This window comes from Rhineura floridana, chromosome 22 (assembly GCF_030035675.1).
Source record: "Rhineura floridana isolate rRhiFlo1 chromosome 22, rRhiFlo1.hap2, whole genome shotgun sequence".
NCBI lineage: Eukaryota > Metazoa > Chordata > Lepidosauria > Squamata > Rhineuridae > Rhineura > Rhineura floridana.
Genome location: NC_084501.1, coordinates 19,378,172 through 19,404,280, shown reverse-complemented (window position 1 = coordinate 19,404,280; position 26,109 = coordinate 19,378,172). Strand labels below are relative to the sequence as shown.

The 26,109-nt window shown below is 48.9% G+C and overlaps 1 protein-coding gene across 9 annotated transcripts in view; it reads left to right on the top strand.

The window, feature by feature from the left end:
- Nucleotides 1-25,159, top strand: part of PCP4L1 (Purkinje cell protein 4 like 1) — a 39,078-nt gene extending 13,919 nt beyond the window's left edge. The window contains exons 2-4 of one of the 9 annotated variants that reach the window (XR_009759992.1): nucleotides 305-402; nucleotides 21,465-21,519; nucleotides 22,225-22,253. Coding sequence is in view for 4 of the 9 variants with exons in the window: in XM_061606027.1 (XP_061462011.1) it covers nucleotides 718-795; nucleotides 1,064-1,248; nucleotides 1,980-2,106 (390 nt within the window). In the remaining 5 variants the exon portion in view is untranslated. Of the gene's footprint in view, nucleotides 1-304; nucleotides 445-717; nucleotides 796-1,063; nucleotides 2,684-2,863; nucleotides 4,422-8,395; nucleotides 8,447-21,464; nucleotides 21,520-22,224 lie in introns of those variants that run through there. The other 8 variants (XR_009759989.1, XR_009759988.1, XR_009759991.1 and 5 more) reach the window with 8 other exon arrangements.
- Nucleotides 25,160-26,109: the final 950 nt, after the last annotated feature.

Genomic DNA, 26,109 nt, shown 5'->3' with positions numbered 1-26,109 from the left:
TGTCACACAGCTGCTAAAAGCACTAGAGCCCTGTCTAAGGGTGGGGAGGACCAGAAATACTTTTTTAAAAAGGACAAGGGGTGTGTGTGTGCTTAAAACAGGGTACAATCCAGACACTGCTTTTCCCATTCCTGCTTCACCTTCGCCCAAGAAAAAGCTGTATCTGTTGAAGTTCTGCCTGTCAAGCAGCTGCTAAATGTGCTGGAGCCCTGCCTAATGTGGGAGGGAGAGGAGCAACCAGAAATGCTTTTTAAAAGGGCACGAGTCTGGCTCCTCCTAATAGCTAACATCCCTTACTCCAAAGGCATATTGAGAGTGATAAGCGGTGGTAACGCAGCCGAAGCCGAAGCTCTGTTCACAGCCGGAGTTCGATTCCAACGGAAGGAGGCAATCGAATCTCCGGTAAAAGGGGTCGAGGTCCACTCAACCTTCCATCCATCCGTGGTCGGTAAAATGAGTACCCTGCTGGGGGGGTAAAGAAAGGCCGGGGAAGGAACTGGCAATCCCACCCCATATATAAGGTCTGCCTAGTAAACGTCGCAAGACGTCACCCTAAGAGTCGGAAACCACTCGCACTACAAGTGCAGGGACACCTTTACCTTTACCTCCCCCCCTCCCAAGAATGTGTTTAGTAGGAGAAATTTGCACTAAAATGCTGACAATTTTCACGAGGATATCTTTTCTTTTTTTTACAAAAAAAATTGCAAACTGCTGCAGAAACGTGGAGAACTGAAGCTTGGAAAAATGAGTAACTGGCACAGACAAGAATCTGTGATTCTTCCATCTCTTGCTCAGGTATGCTGTGAAGTTTTCCCTGATGCTTTGTCAGGATTCAGGACTCGAATATTGCCGTATAAGCAAGAGAACATCCTTGAGAATGTGCCGAGTCTATTATACTTACTACAGCTAGACTTCACAAGTGTGGGATTAAGGGGTGAGCATTTCAGGGGCCAAGAGAACTGGCATCCCAACTGGCTTAAGGAGCAGCACTAATAGTGGCACATCAGGCAAACATTCAGCAGGTGAAGCGTTTGCCTGGCTTATGATGCTCTATTTCGCTTAGATTTATAGCAGGACAGAGTGGGGAACCTCAGGCCTGGACCGGACCAGACTGGCCGTCAAGACTCTTCCCAGTCCACACTCCTCACTGGGCCTTGATTTCCGCCCTCCTGGAGTGTTTCTGCCTGGCTGCGATGTGCTGTTGAACTCTGATCATGCTTCTTGGTTGGCTGGATGGAGGATGCAGAGGTGTGTGTGTAGAAACTAGCCTCCTGTACAAAAGTAAAATTCACATGCCCACTCTTGCCTCTGGCTCTGCCCACGACTGGCATGTGGCCCTTGGAAATTTGCCCACAAGGGAATACGGCCCTCATGCCAAGAAAGGTTCCCCACCCAGGACCTGTAGGCCTCAGAATCTGTTTTGGTCTCCTACCCCTGACAGGTTTTCTCCTCTCATTGCCATCTCCTTTCTTCCTGGGTTGCGTATTTGTTTCCCAGCTGGCATCTGCCCCTTCGGGGTTGCCACGTCTTCTCCCTAGCCCTGCTCCTCCACCTTATGCCAGCTGCCGAAGAAACAGCTGTTTGGCGGGCAAGGTTTCCCCCCCCTCCCCTACGACTTCCTCTCCATGCCAATAAAAAGGTTCACTTGCGAAATTCCCATGAAAGGCACCGGAACGGGCCTAATTAGAGAGATGGCAATCCTGAGGGGCAAAAAGGAAAGGAGGAGGGCAGAATGGAAAATGAACCAGATCCCATCCTTTTTTGTTCCCTGGCATCTGGTTAATACCGCAATCCCCAGGCGATGAAGACTGATTTCCTGCTAATGAAACTCTGAAAAGCTCAATTAATCTGCACTGAGCCACGACGGGCCGATCCATTCTTCCCCCACCTCTCTGCTCCCCCCCTCTCCGGCATTGGTGGTGGTTCAGGCGGAGATGATAATTATATTGAAAGAGGATGTCTTCATTTTCTCATGACAGCCCCATCACATCCCAGCCTCTCCTCCCACAACCTGGCAGACCCTTGGGATCCCTGTTAGCAACGGAGGGATGCCACCGAGAGAGAGAAGCTTTCTCAGAGAGATGCAACAATGAACTGGTTCTGTAAATTCACCAAGGCTGGGCCGTCTCGTTCTCCCGCCAGGGAAGGGCCGTGGCTCAGTGGCTTGGCTCGTAGAAGGTCTCCGGCTCAGTCCTCGGTATCTGGCAAAGGTTCCGGTCTGAAACCGTGGAAAGGGACCTTCAGTCAGTGGAGACCAGTGATGGGGAACCTTTTCTCAGCCCGAGGGCCACCTTCCCTTCTGGGCAGACTTCCAAGGGCCACACATCAGTGGCGGGCAGGGCCAGAGGCACAACTGGGTGGAGCAAAGGATGCAAAGTTTGCCTTTGTACAGTAGGCTAGTTTCTCTATGCATACTCATACGCTGCCCCTCTCTCCTCCGTGCAGACAAGCAAGAGGCCTGATCAGAGTCGAAGGACATGATTCCAGCTAGGCAAAAACATGTGGAGTGCAAAGAAGGGCCAGGGAGGAGAGTGGGTGGTATTCTGGGGTGCGTTCCAAGGGCCAGATAGTGAAACCCGGAGGGCCACATTCAGGCCCTGGGCCTGAGGCACCTGAGCTACATGGACTTGGTATAAGGCAACTTCCTATGTTCCTAATTAAATTGAGCCTTTATTCAAAGCCATGAGGACTGGAATCTTGCTTTAAGGGAAGGGCCATAGCTCCATGGTCGAGAACATGCTTTTTGCATGCAGAAGCCCCCACCATCATACATTCTTCATCCATCTGTGTAATCTTTGGACCCACTAGGACTCCCCTCTTCAGTACATCTCATCTTTACTTTCTTTTTTTAAACACCTGGCAGAGTTCCTATGTCTTTAAATGCCTGCGCAGCAGCCGGACATTCAGAAGGTGCAGCATGAAGCCTACAGCAGTGAGAAGGGTTTTACTTAACTGAATTTCTACCTGCGCACCTGTCCCCCAGCCCGAGTCAAGCCTAAGAACGAGGAGCCCATCGCAATCCTCTCCTTCCTTTCCACCAGGGAGGAAAAGATCTGTCAGTCTTGGTTCTCTCACTTTTTCATTTTTCCAATCTTAAATTTGGCTCTCCTTATTTCTGCAGCAATTTGCAATTTTGTTTTAAATCCTCATGAAATTTTTCCAGCATTTAAGTGCAAATTATAGAAATATTTAGAAAGCCTTCACTCACCTGGGAGTGAGTCCTAGTGTACGCAGCAGCATTTGAGTAAATGTAGGATTGTACTGTTTAGAGTGTTGGACTACGACCTGGGAGACCAGGGTTTGAATCCCCACCTAGCCATGAAGCTCCCTGGGTGACCTTGGGCCAGTCACTGCCTCTCAGCCTCAGAGGAAGGCAAAGGTAAACTCCCTCTGAATACTGCTTACCATAAAAACCCTACTCAGAGGGTCGCCATAAGTTAGGATCGACTTGAAGGCAGTCCATTTCCATTTTACTATAAGTGTGGCAGAGAAGACCGAAATCCCAGGGAACTCTGGGAACTGCAGCTCGGTGAGGGGAAGGCGAGGTCTCCTAACAACTCCCAGCACCCTTTAGGAACTACAGTTCCCAGGATTCTTTGGGGGAAGCCATGACTGTTTAAAGGGGCATGGTTCTGCTTTAAATGCCTAGTGCAGATGGGGTGTGAATAAAGCTCCACATTCCTTGCCTTGGCTGTGCACTTACCTTGGTGCTCTGTAGCTTGAATCGAGCTTTTCCCAAGTACCAGTTAGTCCAGTTGAACACTCTCTAGAAGAGGGGAGGCTGCCTGACTGTCCCCTCCCTTAGCCTTGCAAGCCTTGGATCTTTCAGGAGTTGTGAGTCCCAGGAAGTGCAAACGTCTGAGGGGTTCTCAGCGTGGTGCCCCAACAGATCCGCCCGTCCCATCCCTCTGGGATGTCAGGTACCCATCAGCGCCCCTCTGCATTTTCTGCTTCAGGGCCCACTTGCAAGGAAATCCCTCCCATAACAAGTCAGGAATGAGGCCCAACTAGTTCAGGTCCAGCAAGGTGCAGGCCGAAGCTGACAGTGTCTGGGATGGGGCGAGCAGGCGGATACAGTCTGGGGGGAATAGGCACATGAGGAGAAGCAGGGAGGCACACAGGGAAGACTGAGGTCATAGCTAGAACAGGAAACAGGGTGACGGAAGTAGACACGAAGTGGGTAAGGTTGCCAACTGACCAGAAAAAAACAAACCAGTCCTGGCCTGCTCCTGCACCACCACCAGCCAGAAATCAGCAGGGAAAACGCTGTTGCGCAGAGAGAGAAATATTACTCATTCTTGCAGAACGAACCACTGCTCCAGGCATAAGAACGTAAGAAAACATTTGCAAAAGCTTGGCAGATCTGGAGCCAATTGTGAGAGTCTTCTTGGCTTTGCAAGAAGCTGGTATGGTTTGGATATTTCTGATTGGCTCAGTCTGCACTTTGGTTGCCTTGCTCATATGTCAAACTCTGTAGTATATGCCTTAAGTTCCCTCTTGTGGTTTGGTTTTGCTTGTATCTCGTTGTGATTCCTTCTGATGTAGTGTAGTGGCGAATTAGAAGTGCCGGGTCCCTTCACATTACACAGCTGCCGCCACCCTTTGTTTTTCGCTGCTGGATTGAGAATGAGATCCTTGTTAACTTCTCCCACAACAGACATCCCTAGGAGCCAGTAAGCGTGAAAGGGGAGAGTGCTAGCTACTGAGAAGAGTCATCTCTGTGGCTGACTCACCTCCTTTCACTCTGATTGGCTTCAGTCAGCAAGAAAGGACAAGGAAGCATGTTAGAAGACTCTTCTCAGTGGCTCACACACTCCCCTTTCATGCTAATTGGCTGGTAGGATGCTGGAGGCATAGGGACCCTGCTGAGACCCTGCTCCCCAAAAAGTACCCCTGAGACCCTGGAAAATGACACCCATAGATGTATAGATTTTTGATACATAATACTGGAACTCGGTGCCCTCCAATGAAGCTGAATGTTGGGAGATTCAGGACAGGCAAAAGAAAGGACTTCCTTCACACAGCAATGCATAGTTAATCTGTGGCATTCATGCCCACAAGAAGTTAGTGATGGGTGCCAGCGTTGATGGCTTTAACAGAGGATGAGGCAAATTCATGGAGGACAAGGCTGTCAATGGCTACTAGCCACAACGGCTGTGTTCTCCTTCCGCTGTCAGAGACTGAATGCCAGTTGCTGCCAATCCCAAATGGTGGCGAGTGCTGTTGTGGTCAGGGTCTGTGAGAAGAGAGTGCTGGACCAAATGGGCCTTTGGCCTGATCTCCTCACATTCTTATTTGCCTTTCCCCCCTCAAAGCGTGTGATTTCGCCCAAAGAATCCTGGGAACTGTAGCTTATCCCTCCACAGAGCTACCACTCCCAGTACCCTTCACAAACGACAGTTGCCAGGATTCTTTGGGGGAAGTCATGCGCTTTAAATGTATGGTGTGTACACAGCCTTCGTTTTGGGGGGGGAAGGCAAGTAAGAGAACGTAGGAGGAACCCTGATGGATCAGCCCAGAGGCCCATCTAGCCCTGCAGCCTAGAAAGGCCCAATGCTGTAACCTTCCCTCAGAGGAAGTTGCCCCATCCCTTTGATCACTTTGGTTGTCCTTTGGTGAATCTTTTCCAGCTCGACGGTATCGCTTCTGAGGGGAGGCGACCAGGACTGTGCACAGTATTCCAAGGGCAGTCTTGCCATGGAGATGTGCGTAAGCCTCTCTTTCTGAGCGCATGATGAGCAGGGCTTCTGTCTGTGGGGGTGGGGGTGCATCACTGCAGTCTCACCAGTGGGTGTATAATTGAAGCTGCTGATGCACACCGACTGGATACGCTGGAACCAGAGAACGTCTAAATCCGCACCAGAATTTGCGCATAGCGCATGAGCGAGACGGAGCCTTCTTGCTGAAGCAAAAGACGGAAGCGCACAAGAATGTGCTGGGCAAGCAACAAAGCTGGGAGAGCACTGTGGGAATGCTAGCAGGTGATTTAAAGCAGCCTTTGCCAGCCCAGTGCCTTGCCAGATGTTTTGGACTACAACTCCCATCAGCCCCAGGTTGAGGCCGATGGGAGTTGTAGTCCAAACATCTGGAGGGCACCAGGTTGGCGAACACTGATTTAAGAAGAGCCTGGCTGCTGGATCATACTAAGAGTCCCTCTCATCCAGCATCCTGGCTCCTGACAGATGCTTCCGGGAAACCCTCAAACCAGTCGTGAAGGTAAAAAAGCTCTGCCTCCCCATTCTGCAGCAACTGGTTTTCAGAAGTAGACTGCCCCTATAGATGGAAGTTCTATATAGCCACCTGCATAACGCAAGATCACCGATTTGTGTTCCAAACAAATTGATCTGGAATAACTACCGCTCACAGCTGAACATGTGCAACCGTCATCTACATATTAAATACATTCACCAGTTTGCTTGCACAGAAGGAGAGGGTGGCATCGCGGTTAGAATATTGGGGGTGACGTTGTGGTTAGAATGTCAGACTAGGACCTGGAAGACCAGGGTTCAAATCCCCACTCGGCCATAAAGCTCACTGGGTGACCTGGAGGCCAGTCACAGCCTCTCAGCCTATCCTACCTCACAGGGTTCTTGTGAGAATTAAGTGGGAAGGAGGGGAACCATGAACACCTCACTGACCTTCTTGGAGGATATAGAAGGTGGGATATCAGTGCATTAATAAATAAAATAATAAAGGTCTCCAACTAACATCTGCTCAGCGTAGGTCCATTTAAATTTGTTGTTATGCGCCTTCAACTCGATTACAACTTATGGCAACCGTTTAATTTAAATTAATTTTAAATTTAAATAAATGAACTTTAATTAACCATGTCCATGAATGTCGATGGGTCTAACCACTCTAGAGGGGACGAGGGGGTCTCCTAACAACTCTCGGCACCGTTAATGAACTACGGTTCCCAGGATTCTTTGGGGGAAGCCAGGATTCTTTAAAGTGGTATGATGCTGTTTTCAATCTACAGTGCGGATGTGATCCAAGGCTGTTCATGCCTCACAAAAGGAACTTGGAAGATTGGCCTTGCCTAGTGCAGGAACTCTTGCCAACAGTGGCCCACCCATTTGGGGACATGCGCTTTGGTGGGTGAAGTGCGTAGCGGAGCCAGAGGGTTGTCGTCAACTGATTTTGACTTTGAGTAGATCCACAGAAATTCATGGCCCGAAGTTAGTCAAGGTCATTTGTTTTGATGGGTCTACCTACCCTGAGTAAAAGTGAGTTGAACACATCCCAGAGTTTCCCATCGTGGCCTCTTCCCCACCTCCGCGCACCCTCCCCTCTCCAGTCTGGCTGTGCCACATTAATTTTTCAGCACTTGCTTCTTCAGCTTTAAATTAAACATGAGGAGAAAACAGACAGGAAAAGCCTCCCAAAATAAAGGCCTTTAATCAGCTCTCAATGAGCTACGGTGGCAGGTGAAGGCAGCAGGTACAGACTGCCGTTCTTTGGCATCTTATGTGCAAAGAGTGGGTTGGAGGGCGGTTGTGGGCTGCAGCAAAGCAACTTGGAACCCCCCCAAGAAATGTCATGGGAGGAACAGGTTGCTGCCGTAGGCTGAGTCAGGCTCCTTAGTCTATCTGGCTCAGTATTGTCACTGACTGGGATTTCAGAATTCTGTCCTAGCCCTACCTGGAGATGAAGCCCTGAAGTCCTGCCCTGATGGTGCCACTGAGGATAGTAATTCTTCTAAAATTACTGATCTGGCATAAAAGAGGGATATCTTGTGTGTGTTTCCTTAAGACAAGGGTAGCCAATGTGGCGCCCTCCAGATGTTGCTGGACTCCAACTCCTGTCAGCCCCAGCCAGCATGGCCCATGGTCAGGAAGGAAGGGAGCTGTTGTCCAAAACTGCTGGAGGGCACCACTTTGGCAACCCCTGTGTTAAGATATCTGGAAAGGATGAGATTTGGATGAGAAGGCGACACCCGTCCTCCACCCTGCCATCCCAAAACTTGCAACCTCTGTGCTCATCCGTTCCGATAGGAAAAACACCTCAACCATTGCTTTTTTAAATTTTTTTAACGTATTCATCCATTTTTTAAAAAAAAAAATGTGTGCAGATTTACCCTTGTCCAGCACTCAACTCTGGATTTGGAAACAGAAGCCGAAAGGAATGAGGAGGGAGGGGAGGGGGGGTGGGAATCAGGCTGGGATAGTTTAAAGCCAACAAGGCGGCAGTTCTCTCTTAAGCTTCTGTTTACTACCACCAACCCTCTGTGTTAACCCAGTTTGCAAATGCAGTAGAAACCAGGGTTCTCTCCTATTGGCTGCCTGCACCTGCCACTCAAAGTGCCGGGCATCTTTGAGTCCAGCAATATGCTATATATCCAAGGGAGCTGGAGGGGGGGGGCAGTGTGTGAATGAGAGGGAGAGAGAGAAGACCCGAGTATCTTTGCTGGAGCATCCCTGGGGTACCAGCCGGCGCCATGAGCAAGGTGAGAGGATGCAGGGATTTGGAGGGGTAGTGGTGGAGGGGCGGGTCTCTTGCGGAGGGTTAGTTCGCAGGGGGGTGGGCTGGGTGTTCTGCCTCCCTCCTCTCCAAGGGATGCTCACCTGGCAGATGCGCTTGGCACCCCCTGGGCAGATTGCGTGTCACAGGTGATCACAGGGCACCCCCCCCCATCTGGGGATTGGGGGTCAATGAGGCTGCAGGGTGGTGGGCAGAGTGTGTGTGGGCCACGGAGAGAGACAGAGAGACTAATGCTTAATTGTGTGATGCCTTTGGGGTGGGGGTGCAGAGGGGGGGCTCCACTGTCACCATCTAATTAATCTGACTGCGTGTGACCCACACATTCTGTCCCTTTGAGCAAATAGCCCACCTCTAAGGGGGTGTGCATTTGAGAGAGAATTAACTCTGTGCATGTGAGAGGGGGGGGACGCAGAAACACCCCAAGCCAACTTTGTGATTGTGTTTGGAACAGAAAGAAAGGGAAGGGGAGAGAGAGCATTGGTTCCCGAAAGTTAGCAACCTGTGTGGCTAAGGGGTGTGTGTGTGTGTGAGAGAGAGAGAGAGAGAGATTCTGTGTGTGTGTGTTTGTGCGTGTGTGTGACAGAGAAACTTTTGTGTGTGTGTGTGAGAGAGAAAGAGAGAGAGAATGTTGGGTGTATGTTGTATGTTGTATATATGGGGTGGCTTTCTTTTTCTTTTTCTTTTATGATGGGGATAAACGGCTAAATAATCAGAGAAGTCAGGAAATTTCAGAAGAGGGAATTTCAGAGAGTACCTTTTTTTCCCCTGAGATGTGTATAAGAATACCCGCCGCGTGTGTGTGTGTGTGTGTGTGTCTGTGAGAGAGAGAGAGAGAGAGAGAGAGAGAGAGAGAGATCCAAATCTGGAAGGAGGAATCCCCGGCTGCCAGTGATAATGAGAGTGTTTGAAGCGTATGTCAACTGTGAGCTGCGTGAAGATGAAAAATGGGTATTTGTTTCTTTTCTCCCTCTCTCTGTGAGATTGGCACATCAGGGTGGGGTGGGAGGTTGCCCTGTGATACTGATTGCCAAAAGGAAGTACTTTGTTAAGTGATGCGGCATGAACTTGCAGAATGTGCTACTGCTACCCTGAGTGACAACATGAGGCAGATTTAGATTTAGGAAGGCTGGTTCACTGTGCCATCCTAAAGGGCATTTGTTTACTTGGAAATAAGCCCCCAATGCATTCAATGCTTGCTCCCTAGTGCGTTGTTCTTCAACCTTGGGCCCCCAGATATTGCCGGACTACAACTCCCATCAGCCCCAGCCAGCTTACCCAATGGCCAAGGATGATGGGAGTTGTAGTCCAACAACATTTGGGGGGCCCAAGGTTGAAGAACAGTGCCCTAGTTGACGCATTTAGGATTTGCAGCCCCAGTCGCTGTTAACCAGGGTGGCCTCTGTGTTCAGGAGCAATCTATCTCTAAATACCAGTTACTGGTGGAACTAATAGCAGGAGAGAGACATTGCCTCTGTTCCTTGTGGGCATCTCAGAGAGATCTGGTCGCTCATGGCTGCAAAACAGAATACTGGGCCAGACGGACGTTTGGCCTTGCCTAGCAAAGCAGATTGTATGGACTTATTAGCTACAATAGACTGTGACTGTCTATGGAGGGTCCATTAAGCTACTGTATATCATCATCTTAATCACATTTATGTCCCCCCTTTCCTCCAAGGAGCTCAAGGTGGTGTACAAACATGGTTCTGTCCTCCCAAGAATCTTGTGAGGTGGGTTAGGCTGAGAGGCAGTGACTAGCCCGCAAGGTCACCCAGTGAGCTTCATGGCGGAATGGGGATTTGAATCCTGGTCTCCCAGGTCCCACTCTGACCTCACAGGGTCAGACCAAAGGGGTTGGATCCAGTACTAGTTCTACTCAGAGTAGACCCACTGGAGTGAATAAACATGATCAACAGAGGTCCATTAATTTCAGTGGGTCTGCTCTGAGTAGAACTCGGTTGATGCCCCTGGGAACAAGGGACAGGGGAAGTAGTCGCAGCCCTCCCCTGTTGCTTGCCTGCCAGCATCTGATATCCAGAGATAGGCTGGCCCTGTCTATGGAGGTTCTGTTTAGCTTTCTCTGGATACATCTGCTTGCATATCGGATTGGCCCGAGCAAAAGAGGCTCATGGGCCAGGTGGACCTTGGCCTGATCCTGCAGGGCTCTGATCTTACACTCTACTTCTGCAAGCGCCACTTGGGAAGATTTCCCAGCAGTTCTGTGGCAAATTCTGTCCAGTCGGGTTTGCACGGTCGCCACTCTGTGGCTCCCCCAGGCACTGTGGCCAACCTTTGTGATAATCCCCCCCCCAATCTGTGGACCTCTTTTACAAAGGAAGCAGCAGCTCCTGAAGAGAGCTGTTGAGGTGGGCTGCGGCTCAGCGTGGTTGACAGAAGTCATTTAGGCATGAGCCGGCAAGGGCTGATGCTTATAATGATGGTTAATTGCCCTGGAGGGGCAGCGAGAGAGCCATAGCTGGTGCTTTAGGCGGGTCCACCAACACCGCACACCCTTCCACAGGCTGCTTATCCTCGGGTGGGGATGCATCTCCTCCTGCTGCAGTTCCTACCTTGGAGGTGTTGTTTCCGGTCAAGGAGGTGCTTGGCTTGTAAGTCACCGCTCCCCTCTGGCGAGTCGGAATTGTCTTGTGGCGACTGGGGAATAAAGTTTTTTTCCCTAAACAATTCCCCCTCCCTTCCCACCTTAAGACAGCTGGTATAGCACAGTGGGGAGGAGAGCCTGGCTGGGAGTCCAGAGTCTGTGAGTTCAAATCCCCGCTCGTGTCTCCTGGGTGTAAAGGGCCAGCTAAAGATCACCCCCACAGTGAGTGGCTCAAGGGTTCCGTGCCCTGCCACCTGTGCAGCCGTGGGCAAGCGGCATAGTCCCAAGGAACCCAGTTGCAGACAAGGAAGGGTCCGGCTTGTGCAGCTGTGGCAAGCTAAGCAGGCCGCAGCCAGCTGGGGAGGACTAGCCTCAGAGGGAGGCAATGGTAAACCCCCTCTGAATACCATTTACCATGAAAACCCTATTCATAGGGTAGCCATAAGTCAGGATCAACTTGAAGGCAGTCCATTTCCATTTTTTCCCACCTTAAGGGTTGCGAGTATGCCACAAATGAGTGGGGTGAGCGATAGCCTTTTTTACTTGTGGACTAGTCACTTGGCGGACTTAAATCCAAGAGTGTGCTGGGTGCCATACAGAGTGGACAGAAGTGATGCAATGTGGGGAGGGCTTGTAATCTCTTGCGATGACAAGGCTACAGAGAAGAGAGTAGATGAGGCTTTGGTAAAGGACAAAATAAGGAGTTGGGGGGGACAAGATATGTGGAAGACGTTTTCTGCTACCTGCCCCCTTGCATCTACAGTTGTAAATTTTCCCCCTGTGTAGTCACATCCACACCATACATTTAAAGCACATGGCTTTCCCCAAAGAATCCTGGGAACTGTAGTTTGTTACGGGTGCTGTGAATGGTAGGTCTGTAAGGAGTAAACTACAGTTCCCAGGATTCTTTGGGGAGGAGCCATGTTCCCCCTGTGGCACCAGGCTGCCATTTAAGTATTCCGCAATGCCCTGAAGTGACACTTGGTCAGGGGCATTGTGGGAAAATTTAAATGGTGGCTCTCAGACCTCCGCTGGGAATGTTCTGGTGCTCACCTCTGCCACACTGGACTAGTGGTCACATCCACACCATACATTTGAAGCCCACTCGTGTTTGGAGGCTGTAATTAATGTGTAATTCTGTATCAAAAAAAGTTAATAATAATAAAACAACGAAAACTCTACCCGCCTGGAGGGCCCCCAAGATTCAGCCTTCAAACTTCTCCTCCGAGAGCCCTTTAGGTAGATCTCCTTCGACGTTCAGTGGATTCGAGGAGTGTGAGAGAGCCTGGACAGACTTCGCTCTATATTTCTGAAGCTGCTTGGCTGCTGAACCCCCACTTTTTTCAACTGATACCACAACAAGTCCGGCACTACCTGCTCTGTGCTTGTAAAATTGGGCAGCCAAGGGCATCGCTGTCAGAGGGTTCTGAGAACAGGGTGCTGATCCCAACAGCCACTAACAAATGATCAATGCTCATCAATGGGCTACTGAGGCAGCAGAATCTCATCGCATCCATTCAGGTGGTCAGTCTCTACAGGCTGGGGGGGGGGGAAGTTGAAAAGTCTGTTTTCTGAGTTGAAGCTGGGAAGCAGCAGTGTAGTGGCAAATTCAGAAGTGCAGGGCTCCTTTGTGTTAGTTACAGCTATACTCCCCCTTTTTGCTGCTGAGTTGAGAATGAGATCCTTTTTAATGCCTTCTCCCACAACAGCAGACATCCCCAGGAGCCAAAAAGCATGAAACAGGAGAGTGTTAGCTACTGAAAAGAGTCTTCTCAGTGGCTGACTCACCTCCTTTCACTCTGACTGGCTCCAATCAGCAGGAAAGGACAAGGAAGCATGTTAGAAGACTCTTCTCAGTGGCTAAAACATTCTTCTTTCATACTGTGTGGCTTGCAGGATGCTGGAGACATAGGGACCTAGCTGGGACCCTGCTCTCAAAATAGGAAGGGGTCTAAGTGTACATGCCGCAAACAGTGATATTCATCATACCATTGTTAGCTCTTAAACATTATTGCTGGCTTCAGTCTGACTCTGGGGTGTGGGCCAAAAGAACCAAATAAGAGATTGTCCTTATTTTGGCTGGAGAGTGTGGGGGGTGGGAAGACAGTTCCTTACGCTGCTGGAGCTGCTTGGTAGAAGCTGGTTGGATACTGACTTTCCTTGCAGAGTGATGTTTGCTAGGACGAGTCTGACAAGGCGATCTGCTGTGTACTTGTTGCCTTGCGCTCCCCTCTCGTAACAAATCAGCTGAATTGTGCAGTTGTAAATAAACAGTGGTGGTTTGTTTGTTTTGCAAACCCTTTCCAAAATCAACACTCTGCCACAGCCTCTCTCATCCAATGCTGCTGTAACCGGCTGAGCCAGAATTTCCCACAGCTTGGGGAGGGGAGGGAGAGGAATAGGAATGTCCACCACTTTGCTCAGATGCTTTGATACTGGATCACTCTTACGTTATGGGAGGGAAGCAGTCCTGTTCTGTGCAAGGCAGAACGAGAAGCAGAGATCCTGGAATGTGTGTGTGTGTGAGGGGAGAGGTTTTCTAGGTGTCAAGGGGGTGGAGGCGCGTTGTGAAGTGAAGGGGTCTGAGAGAGTCTCCAGTTCTGATTTGTATAGGCCAGAGGGATGTGGACAAAGAGGCACAGCAGGCACCTGAGCCTGCTGTTGCCATTGGTTGAGCTGCTGTGATGCAAGAGAGAGGCAGGACAGGAAGAGCGGCTTAGGAAAATAAGGGGAGAATCGGAGGAAAGGAAGGAGGAGGTAGAGTAGGGGGTATGGAACCTTAGGAACCTAGGACGATGCCTTATGGGTCCATCTCCCTCAGTCTTCTCCACTCTGACTGGCAGCTGCTCTCCAGGCTTTCAGGAGGACTGCTCCCAGCCCTCCCCAGAGATGCCCTCGAGGATAGTGTCAAGAGAAGGCCAGAGGAGAAAATCTGCAAGGGGAAGGGAAACTGAGAGAGTGAATGAGTGAATGAATGAATGAACGAAGATGAGAGATGTACAGTCAAGAGCTGCAGAAGGCTTCAGTTCCAAGTATTGATTAGAAATAACCAGCCACATGTTTGGCTGCAAGCCCTCTAAGGCTGCAATATCACGCATACTTAACTGGAAGTCTAAACCCTGGCCCAAATCAGCATAAGGCACTCTTCAGGAGGAAGTGGTAGAATTCATAAGAGCTGGCAACCTGTGTACATGCTTGCAATCTAAATGAACGTGTTTGCTGTCTTCCCACTGGCGAAGCCAAGACTGTAACCACCTTTAGGCAGGGAGGGACCTCACCGCCCCCCCCAATCCCCCCTCCCCCCTTCGAGCACCATGTCCTTTGATGCCATCTCACCCGAATGCAAGAGCCCTCCCTCACTGTTACTCATAAGAACCTCAGAAAAGCCTGGCTGCTGGATCAGGCCAAAAGGAGCCCATCTAGTCCAGCCTCCTCACAGTGGCCAGCCAGATGACCCCACGGGAAGCCCGCAAGCAGGACCTGAGCGCAACAGCAGCTCTCCCCACTGGCTAGCAGCCATCGCCAGCCTCATCTTCCTAACAGACTGGCCCTGGGGCGCTTCACTCTGTCTTCCACTCCCCAGATCTGATTGCCATCTTCTTCTCTCTTTCCCGTGGTCAGGCTCCTGTGCTTTTAACAGCAGCAGCGACAGGTAGAAATTCACCAGGTGCAGTCTCCTTCACCACTTCTCTGTGCTGGAGAGGAGGAAATGATGCGCCTGTTGACTTTCTGACTGCCACGCAGCTGCTCAAAGCTCGAGAGCCCAAGCGTGGATGGGAAAAGTCAAGGTGGCCAACAATTATATAGGCCTTTGTGTGCCGTCCCTTTGCCTGCCCCCCTTTTATCTCTCCCTCCTCCCACCATCGTTTCTTGCTCACATGACCTCCAATTCCTGCTGAATTCTCTGGGTTACTTTTTTTGTGCTGTACTCATCCAATCCCTGCGGACAAAAAAGGAAAAGCTTTTCAGCGTCCTAACGGCTTCATATATCCCCCCCCATACACACACACACACACACACACACGTTTCTTCCTTGGGAGATTACCAGAGCATCTGCCTCTTCTTTTCTTCTTGCGTGTCTGCGTGCAATTGAGATCATTATGGGCTGGGCTGCAGTTGCCTCGGCAACAACAAACGCAGGGGGAAGACCCTCCTCCCCCAGGAGGAATCATCAAAGCAGCACATCTTCCAAGAGGATTGAGAGGAGCGGGCAGGGAGCGGAGGCATCCTGGGGTACCCCTGCCATCTTGCCACGTGGGGGTGCTATAGAGACCAAGGGAGGGTGCAAAGCAGCTTTTCCCAACCAATGGGTCCCCAGATGTTGCTGGACCACAGTTCCCATCGTTCCTGACCATTGGCCATGCTGGCTAGGGCTGATGGGAGTTGGAGTCCAGCAACATCCAGGGACCCAAAGGCTGGAAAAGCCTGTTGTAAGGATATATTGTGGAAGTGGTCACTTCCAAGTAGGGAATGGGTAACTGTCAATTCCGGTTCCTCTCAGTTTCTCTTGTGTGATTTGATGGTTGTAGCTGTATTCCAGGGGTGGAACACCCTGTGGCCCTCCAGATGTTGCTAGACTGCAGCTCCCATCATGCCTGACTGTGGGCCATGGTGGCTGGGGCCGATGGGAGGTAAAGTCCAAGGACACCTGGAGAATGACAGATGTTTCCCATCCCTATGGTTGCCTGTTCCATTTTGTTTGTAAGCCGCCTTGAGCAGGTTTTCACCAAGAAGCACTTGAAATGATAATCAAAGCAAGAAATAACAAGGGTAGCTCTCAGGGACAGAAGGACCTTCCAATTTCACTTCTCTCCGTTTCTCATTTTCGCAATCTTAAATTTATTTCTGCAGCGATGTGCGATTTTTTTACGATAAAAAAAAAAATCCTCATTAACTCCCATGACTGAAATGCAGCGATTGAAGGATATAACTTGTTCAAAAAGAACAGAAGGAATAAAAAGGGAGGCGGAGTCGCGCTATATGTTAAAAATATATATCCCTGCACAGAAATACAGGAGGATGAGCTTGGTAGCTCCACCGAGACGTATAGTTTCCAAATTGCATGACGTATTGGTTCCCCTCTGTTCGGCCCTGGCTAGCCCTTAACTTGACTACTGCATTCAGTTCTGGTCTCTGCACTTCAAGAAGGTTGCAGACAAACGAACAGGTTCAGAGGAGGGCAACAAGGATGATCAGGGGACTGGAAACAAAGCCCTCTGAGGAAAGGCTGAAAGAACTGGGCATGTTTAGCCCAGAGAAGAGAAGACCGAGGGGAGATACGATAGTGCTCTTCAAGTACTTGAGAGGTTGCCACGCAGAGGAGGGCCAGGATCTCTTCTCGATCATCCCAGAGTGCAGGACACGGAATAATGGGCTCAAGTTACAGGAAGCCATATTTCAACTGAACATCAGCAAAAAGCTTCCTAACTGTTAGAGTGGTACAACAATGGAACCAATGACCTAGGGAGGTGGTGGGCTCTCCAATACTGGAAGCATTAAAGAGGCAGCTGGACAGCCACCTGTTGGGTATGTTTTAATTTGGATTCCTGCACTGAGCAGGGGGTTGGACTAGATGGCCTTATAGGCCCTTTTAAACTGTATGATTCTATGAAATTCTTCATCATTTTAGTGCAAATTTCTCCTAATGAACACAATTTTGTTTGCAGTTTTGACTAATCTGCAGATTTTTGCAAGCAATTTCTCCCAATTTTGGTATATCATGGTGTATAACAGATTCATTTTATGCACACTTCCCCCCAAAATCTATGCATTTTTGCAAGCATAGTTTGATAGGTGAACCTCATTGGAAAATTTGGGTCCGTGCTAATCCAAATGGATGACTGTTTCGGTTCTCATATTGTTTCTGAAAGTGTGGATTTGATGGAGTCAAATGCAAACAGAATCAAATTTCTACCCCATCCCTCACAACTCCCTACAGCTACAGTGAGTCAGGCAGAACTTTAACAGATGTAGCTGGGAGGAGACATTCCAGCTATCGACTATCTGATTGGGAGTGGGGTGGGGTGGATAAGTGGGCAATGGTTCATGTCCCCACACACACATACACGCCATCACCAGGCTTTGTACTGTTTTGTGTCCCTGATTGCTGCCTTCCTCTCCAAGACCTGCAGTTTGCCTGTCCTTGACTGACAGCAGCAGGGTGACCTGGGATGTTATCCCAGCAGGGGTCCAGCCTCTACAACTGTCAGAAGACAAAAGAGAAGGGGGAAACAGCTGGTTCTCCGTGTTGCACACAGCCCATGGGCAACCCAGCGGAGGGGGGGGAACTACTGTGGCAGAATGAAAACAAAGACGATCATTTGAGCTATTTCTGGGAAAGGGGGATGAAAGACAAGACATGATCGGAAAACAAAGGGGGGACCCTTTACTCGAAAGAGAAGGAGAGGAAACTCTTTTCCTGGGGAGCCCTGCTTTCTTTCAAATGGTGCGCTGCGGAAATTCTCGGGGTTCCTAGCGAGACTATCTGGGGGTTCTGCAGTTAGAAAGCCAGCAATGGCAGGCATGCAAGCCTGCCCATACTCAGAGGGACCTGTGGCCTACAGACGTTGTTGGACTACAACTCCCATCACCCTTGACCATTGGCTATGCTGACTGGGGCTGATGGGAGTTGGAGTCATCTGGTGGGCCACAGACTCCCCATCTTTTGATTAAAGTGACACATACTGTGCGTACACACCATACATTGAAAGCACATGGCGTCCCCTGAAGAATCCTGGGAACTGTAGTTTACTCCCCACAGAGCTACAATTCCCAGCATCTTTAACAAACTACAGTTCCCAGGATTCTTTGGGGGAAGCAATAATATTTGTGGACTAGTAGCTTGGGTGGACTCATCCACCAGGCCTTGCAGAGCAACCTGGTGCTATCCTGGGGCGGGCTGGGGCTGATGGGAGTTGTAGTCCAAGACATCTGGACTTTGCTCTGCAAAGCAGTGCTGCTGGTAGACTGACAGAAGGTTTGCAGGGCCCTGCATATCTGAGTGCTGCCCTTTCTTGAGAGCCCTTCACACACACCCTTCCTAGTTGTCCTTTCCCCCCCCCCAGCTTTCCATCTTTGCCCCCACTCGACCTCCCGTTGGGCTTGTCCTCAAAACTGCTGAGGTTGGCCCAGCAGGGTCTTAATTGCTGCTTGAGAGTTTCATCGCCCACTGAAGTGTCAGGAAGAGCTGAATGCGGCAATGCTGTAACCTCCTCGCACATACACACACAGCACACAGCTGCAGTCCCTCTACAGCCCCTGCAAAAAGAAAAGAGAAAGGAAGAATAGCTGCCGGCCTGCGTTGTCATGCTCAGTCCTGGCCAAAGAGCTGCCCAGCCTGGGCTGCTGCTTGCTGTTCTCACCAACACTATCGCAACACATCCTCACTCCGCCTCAAGCCCTCCGCTGTAACTTTTTGCTGCAGGCACATAATCATGGACCCACAGCCACCCCCAGTCTCCCATGTCGGGATAGTCCCTCACAGAATGATGTTTTGTTGTTATATATACTTAAGGTCCCAAATATCTGAAAGATTGCCAGACCACCTCCTTCCCTGCAGACCCTCTTGGGTGTTGAGATCAGCAGAGGGAACCTTTTGGTAGTTCCGCCACCCACGGAAGGTCAGGAGGGTGGCCCAGGGGAGGGCCTTCTCTGTGGCGGCCCCCAAGCTGTGGAACCCCCTCCCTACTAAGGTGTGTCTGGCAATTTCACTGCACAACTTTTGGCAAATGCTGAAGATTAGAACCCACCCTATTTTCTGCGATGTTATTTAGGTTGTTTCTAACTGTTTTAATTATGTGTTTTTAAATTGTGGTAACCTGGGACCTCTGGGTGAAGGGTGGGTCATAAATTCTAATAATAATACAATCTCTAAGGGGGAGAAAATCATAAAAATGACCCAGAAAGGACCGAGGATGCTTAGTGGCCATGGAATGCTGACTGACAGTTGGAGTGGGTGGGGGGAAATGGGATTAAGGGCCAATGAAATGGAACATCTTGAAAGAGGGCATAGCTGAGCAGGAGCTCTGCACACTGCAACGTTTTATTGCAGATTCGATTTCCATCCTAGGCAATGTACGTACACACCAACCATATACACATTTCCCCCCACCCCAAGAAAAGAATATTGGGAACTGTAGTTTACCCTTCACAGAGCTCCAGTTCCCAACATCCTTAGCAAACTACAGTTCCCAGCATTCTTTGGATGGGGGTGGGATGTCATGTGCTTTAAAGGTATGGTGTGTACACTTAAGGAATGTGTTTAATTATTTTTAAAAAGCTGTCTGTTGTCATCTCCACATTCCTCAGTCCTTCCCATGCATGCCTTCTCCCACAATAGACATCCCTGGGAGAATATTAGCATGAAAAGGGAGTGTGTTAGCTACTGAGAAGAGTCTTCTCAGTGGCTGACTCAGCTCCTTTTACTCTGATTGGCTTCAATCATCAGGAAAGGACAAGGAAGCATCTTAGAAGACTCTTCTCAGTGGCTAACAGACTCCCCATGCATGCTGATTGTCTCATAGGCCGCTGGAGACATAGGGACCCTGCTCCCAAAAAAGTAAGACTCCCTGAGACCCTGGATGACTACACCCCTGCTCCCACTATGGAGTTTTAAGTGCATTCCCATCAGGGTGGGTTGATATAAATCGAGCCAGTTGAACTACTAATTTAAAACACTAGAGGGGGAAAAGAAATCAATGATTAAATCAGGTTTCCCATTTTGTAACTCATGCAAATAAAGGCTGCATGCGCATGGGCTGCTAAAAGCAAATTTAAAGGGTACTGGTTTGCAACTAAATAAGGTATTTGGACTTCCAAGGAGCCTAAGCCAAAATCACTCAAACTTATACAGTCCCCAGGTCTGTTGAAGAACCAGATTGTGTCTGAGATATCAGAGGCAATTGTTGGATTAATGGATTTCTGATGAGTCCTCTGTATGAATACAAGGGCACTAAGCAAGATCACTTCCTTGATGCCCTCCAAGGTGGAAACATTTCCAAAGATTTGCTCCGAGATCAGAATATCGGTCAAGCCCTGAAAGCAGTGCAAAACCATTGAATCCCAAGGGTGTCTGATGGTGCTGAACGTGAGGTCACCGGCATCTTGCCGATGTGTCGTTGGTGAAGTGTTTGCTCTGGTTTTGTTATAACGTGTTTTGCATAAACATTGAAATTTTAAGAAATGTAAAAGGGGATTAGGCAGATGAATGGAGAATAAAGTTATCAATAGCTACTGTAGTCCTGATGGGTATATATTGCCTTCAGTACCTGAAGCAGCAAGTCTCTGAAGACCAGTTGCTGGGAAACATGAACGAAGAGATTTATTGCACTCATGCCCTCCTTGCAGGCTTCCCAGAGGCATCTGGTTGGCTACTGTGAAGACAGGAGCTTGGAGCAGATAGGCCTTTGGCCTGATCCAGAAGGACTCTTCTTATATTCTTACGTGGTTTGGACCAAAGAGAGAGAGAGACTTTAATTCTCACCACACCCTTGATCATTCTGTAACCGCATCCCGCCCGCCCCACTCATCTTTTCCCTCAAGCTAAGGTCACATAAACACCATATATTTAAAACATACTCAAAGCGCATGGCTTCCCCCACAAAGAATCCTGGGAAATGTAGTTTACTCCTCACAGAGCTAAAATTCCCTGGTCCCTTAACAAACTATAGTTCCCAGGATTCCTTGGGGGAGGCCATGTACTCAAAATATATGGTGTGGATGTGACCTAAAAAGGGCCCAAATGCTGTAGTTTTTCCTTGCAGAGAAAACACTCCAGTCCCTCAACAGTTTTAGGCACTTAAAGCACATTTCAAGCACATGACTTTCCCCCAACAAATCCTGGGAACTGCAGTTTGTTAAGGATGCTGGGAACTGTGATGAAGAATCAGTCCTAGGATTCTTTGGGGAAAGCAAGATGCTTCCAGAGGCAGAGCTTGGAAAAGTTACTTTTTTGAACTACAACTCCCATCAGCCCCAGCCAGCATGGCCACTGGATTGGGGTGATGGGAGCTGTAGTTCAAAAAAGTAACTTTTCCAAGCTCTGTGGTGCTTTCAATGTATGGTGTGTATGCAGTCTTGCTTGTCTTGTCCTGTAGGTTTTTCCCCCAAAAGGGGCACCTTAGGTGATGCTTGCTTGGTGTAAAACAGAGAAATGGTTTAGGGTTAAATAAATTTTAAAACTAGAGAGAGAGAGAGAGGTCTGCGCATCCCTCTATAACGTTTCTCTCTGCTGGCAGCTATTCCAGAAGCTTCTGCCTGTGTGACATTGAAAAGGAAACAGACATGCAGGGACGTCTGAATGACAAGGGAGCTGGAAGGCAAATGAGGATGTGTGCTGGAACATACAGGACTTTCTAACGGAGTGCCCTTTTCTCTCTTTCTACAGCTGAGCTCCAATGAGTCACCATCCCCCGGCGAGATCCCTGGTCAAGAGGAAAAAGGTGAGGGAAGGCAGCTGGCACAGACACACACACACACACATGTGCACAGACACACACTTTTTTTCTCTATTTTATTTCCAAGCAGTCAACTTCTCTGCCAATCTGAGCGGTCTGCGTCTGTGCTGGAATTGCTTTTTAAGATGTTTTTAAAGAAGTTTTTAAGGTGTTTTGTTTTAATAAGTCTTTTGTTTTTAAGATGTTTTAGAGTGCTTCCAGTGTTTTTATTTGCTGCCCTGGGTTCCTTCTGGGAGGAAACGTACAACTCTTTCTTGTTTGTTTTATTTTTTCAACTTGACCATATGCCTTTGCTTTCAGGCTGGGGCCTGAGGTTTCCCCTCCTCCTGCTATACAGAGTGCCCACACCCGCAAGAATTTTATTCCTTGCCAAACCTAGGAAAAGGAAGGCCTTGTAACCTTTGGCCCTCTCGATTTCGCTGAATGACAGCTCCCATCAATCCTAGCATGCGTGACTAATAGGATGATGAAAGGGCCAAAGATTCCCCACGCCATTTTTTTTTAGTCAGTCTTGAGACAAAGCGTGTACATATTTAGGTCCTCGGCTAGGTTCCCTGTAGCAACAAACAAAGGCTGCTGCTGCTGTTGACTGGTGTTGCACAGAGTTTGGGGTGTGGGGTGGGTGTCCATTACGGGGTGCCATTCCCTACCATGTGCAATGGCTACCCCAGTTCCTTCTTCTCCACACAGGCAAATCTGGGAGCGCTAAGAAGGTGGTGGAAGCTGAAGAAGAGGAAGTTGACATTGACCTGAACGCCCCCGAGACGGAGAAGGCCGCCCTGGCCATCCAGGGGAAGTTCCGACGCTTCCAGAAACGGAAAAAGGACCCCAGCTCCTGAGCGGCTGTGGCCCCAAACCCACCCCTCTCTCTCCACTCTACTCTCTCCTGTTTTCCTTGCCCCCATTGCTGCTCTGTGCAGCCTGCCGCACCCCCATATCATCTATCCCTATCCCTGTTAGGTGGGGTGCCTCCAGGGATTCACTGTATCGATTTAGTTTTGCCCCTACTGTGATACATTCAGAGCAGGGGTGGGGCTTGTGGGCCCTCTCCAGAGTTGGGGAGATGGATAATGAAAGACAGGGGGCTTCCCCAAAGCTCATGCGCTGCCCCATCACCACCACACAACCACCCAGGAGGGGGTCTCCTCCCTCTCCAACAGCCATGATCAAACATTGTAGCAAATGTCCCCTCTGCCACAAGCCATTGAGAAAGCGCTTGCTGGACGGAGGGAACAGAAACAGCCATTACTAGCTTTGTTATATTTTAATGCATTGGGGGGGGGGAGAATGTCTGCACTTTGAAAAATGGGTCTAGTGCCCAGTTGGGATCTAATGGGTGGTATTCAATGCTAGTCCTAGATGCATGGAAGTTAGCACAACTAATGGAGGTTCGTTCATTTCAGTGGCTCTGCTCGGAGTAGGGCTTTTCTTCTTTCCGTTGCCCAGATCTTTTCTACTCGGCAGCAACTAAAACGGAAAGCCTTACAGCTGCTGTCTCCACAGAAAGATCTATATAGGCACATCTGGTGACAGGGAAGCCGTTCCCATTAGAAATAGCAAATTCAAAAGCCACCCTGTGAACATTCGCAGGGGAATAGGAAAAAGAAAAAAGTTGTTTATGGGTTTTGAACTCCGAAACGCTGAATGCCATGCTGTGAAATCCAAAACACTTCCAGACTAAACGCCGCCATCGAGAGAGCACCCACAAGTTTCCCTTACATGCAAAATGCACCTTCTGTGACGCCCTTAAAGAGCGATTGTTCCAATGGCAAATCATTGATTCTGAATGGGCCAAACTTGTCAGATTTTATATTATTATTATTATTTATTATATCCCACCTGTTCCTCCAAGGAGTTCAAGGTGGCATACATATTTCTCTTCCCCCTCCATTTGATCCTCACAACAACCCTGTGAGGTAGGTTAGGCTGAGAGACTATGACTGCACACTTAACTGCTGTTTTGCCGAAGTAACAGCATGAATGTGGCTGCAGCCTGGGACCTTTGAATGAATAGCTAATTTATCAGGCTAGGAGCTTTCATAAGCCAGAGGTGGCTTAAACAGGAGCGCCTAACATTTAGGCCCCCTCTGCAGTATCATACCACTTTAAACAGTCATGGCTTTCCCGGCAAAATCCTGGGAAGTGCAGTTTCTTCAGTGTGCAGAGAGTTGTTAGGAGACCCCCTATTCCCCTCACAGAGCTACAGTTCTCACAGTTCCCTGGGCAGAGGGGTTGATTGTTAAACCACTCTGTTTAAACAGATTGTTAAACTAATCTGTTTCAAATGTATAGTGCAGCTAGGACCTTACTTTTGCCCTCTTACACACAGATCTGGAAAAATCAGTCTGAGCTAGTAACCTCGTTCCATAGTCACAATCATGAACACCAGTAAATGTGTGTTCAAGGAGTCTGCATGTGTGTGTGTGTGAGTGCGCAGGGGGGAACATCCAGTCTTATCACCTCCATTGTGAATTAACATGAGGAAGGATGACTGATTTTGCACTAAGTGCAAAAATACATGCCCAAAGTCCAAATAAACTTTCCATCTGATTCTCATCACTCATTAAGCTCATCGAGGAAGGCCCTCATTCCACCCAGAACATATTTTTCTGATTAAGATATACTTTGCTGCAAGTTGGTTGATGTTTGAATTACCCTAACCTGCAGCTGATCTTTTGCATACTGTATCTTATGTTCCAGATTAAGCTCTTACGGAATGCCTGATCATGCAAGCTTAGAGACACATGACAAATGCATTTCTTCGTTCTTGGGAACATTGCTGGGGGAGGGGAGACACATCCTGGATGCATGAAACAATTATAGATCTGATCCCATAAGGACGGGGAAAGGCTGATCCTGAGAGAGGGGAGAAAATTGATTCAGTGCATATTTAAAGACCAATCTATCAAATATGCACTTTCTGAAACAATACGAGAACCAAAACACAACCTTCCTTTGAAATTTGCACTTATCCAGATCTTGCAATGCAGTTCTCCAACCCATGTTCACAAAAAACGCATATGTTATGGGAAAGTGCGCATAAAAAGGAGTATATATGTGTGAAATAGCATACAAAAAACCCCATTGTGTTAGGGGAAATTGCTTGCAAGAATGTCTATTAGTCAAAATTGCGTGCAAAAATATGTTTATTAAGAGAAGTTCACACTAACACGCTAATAAAATTTAACTAGGATTTTTTTTAAAAAGCAAATTGCTGCAGAAACATGGAGCACTGAATTTAAGATTGGAGAAACGAGGGACTGAGAAAACTGAAACTGACAAATCAGCCCATCCTTAGGCTTTGCCAACCTTAAATCCCAAAGGGTCTCCTTTTCCTCTTATCAAGCTCAGCCCATCCTACAGCCCAACAGCAAGGCCCCTGCATCCCACCAATGGGAAAGGACTGCCCTTCACAAGTTCTGCACTCTGATCCAGAGCTGTTGAGCCAGAATCTGCGCCGAAGGTGACCACCACACACCTCCGGGCACTGGCACACCACGCCACCTTCCACCCTGGTTGCAGAGTAGATCCACAGCGTCATCAGCAAATGGCAAACAGCATCATCACCATGGGGCATTGACAAAGCTGCTTTGAGGACTGACTCTTTTAGCATGTTAATAAAATAATTGGGGGAAAGGTCGTGCCTGGTTTTTGTCCTATACACACCCATTTCTAGAATCCATTTGCGGTGGGTTCAGGAGAGAGAGAGAGAGGAGGGAGAAAGGTGTATGGGTGTGAAGTGTGGTGGATGGTGACCAGGGGGGGGGTGTCCAATGCAGTGGTGACTGGTGACTCCATGTCAGTGGTGCAGTGGAATCCGCTCTGGGTTTTAGTCCAAACTTTTGAGGCACTGTCCAAGGTGCTCAGCTTCCAGAGCAGATTCCACTGACATGGACTGTCAGCCACCACTGATCCAATGCTCGTCCTACTCAGAGCAGACCCATTGACATTAATAGACATGACTAAGGCTGTATGCACCCCATACATTGAAAGCCAATGATTTCCCCCAAAGAATCCTGGGGACTGTAGTTTACCCCTCACAGAGCTAAAATTCCCAACACCCTTAACAAACTACAGTTCCCAGGATTATTTGCAGGTGAGGGGAAATCATTTGCTTTCAATGCAAGATGTGAACACATCCTGATTTAGGTTCATTAATTTCAATGGGTCTTGCTCTGAGTATAACTTCACTGGATACACAGCCCAGAATTTCTAAAACAGGCAAAGAGTATTAAACATGTGGGCTGCAAACAACTCCAACATCAGGCCAATGTTCTTCTGACAAATTGGGAGAAGACAGAGATTATTTGATGTGGCCAGGGATGGGGAAGCAACTGTTCAGACCAAGGAGAATATGTGACCTCAATGGGGTTTTTTTTATAGAAGCCGAACAGTGCCACATGATCTGGCCTATTGCTAGCCAGTCCCCCTATAGCAGGGATGAGGAACTTCTCTCACTCCGAAGGCCATATTCCCTTCTGGGCCACGTGGCAATGGTGGGCAGGGCCAGAGACAAGTGGGCGGAGCAACAAATGTACATTTCACCTTCATACCATAGGCTAGTTTCTGCATGTG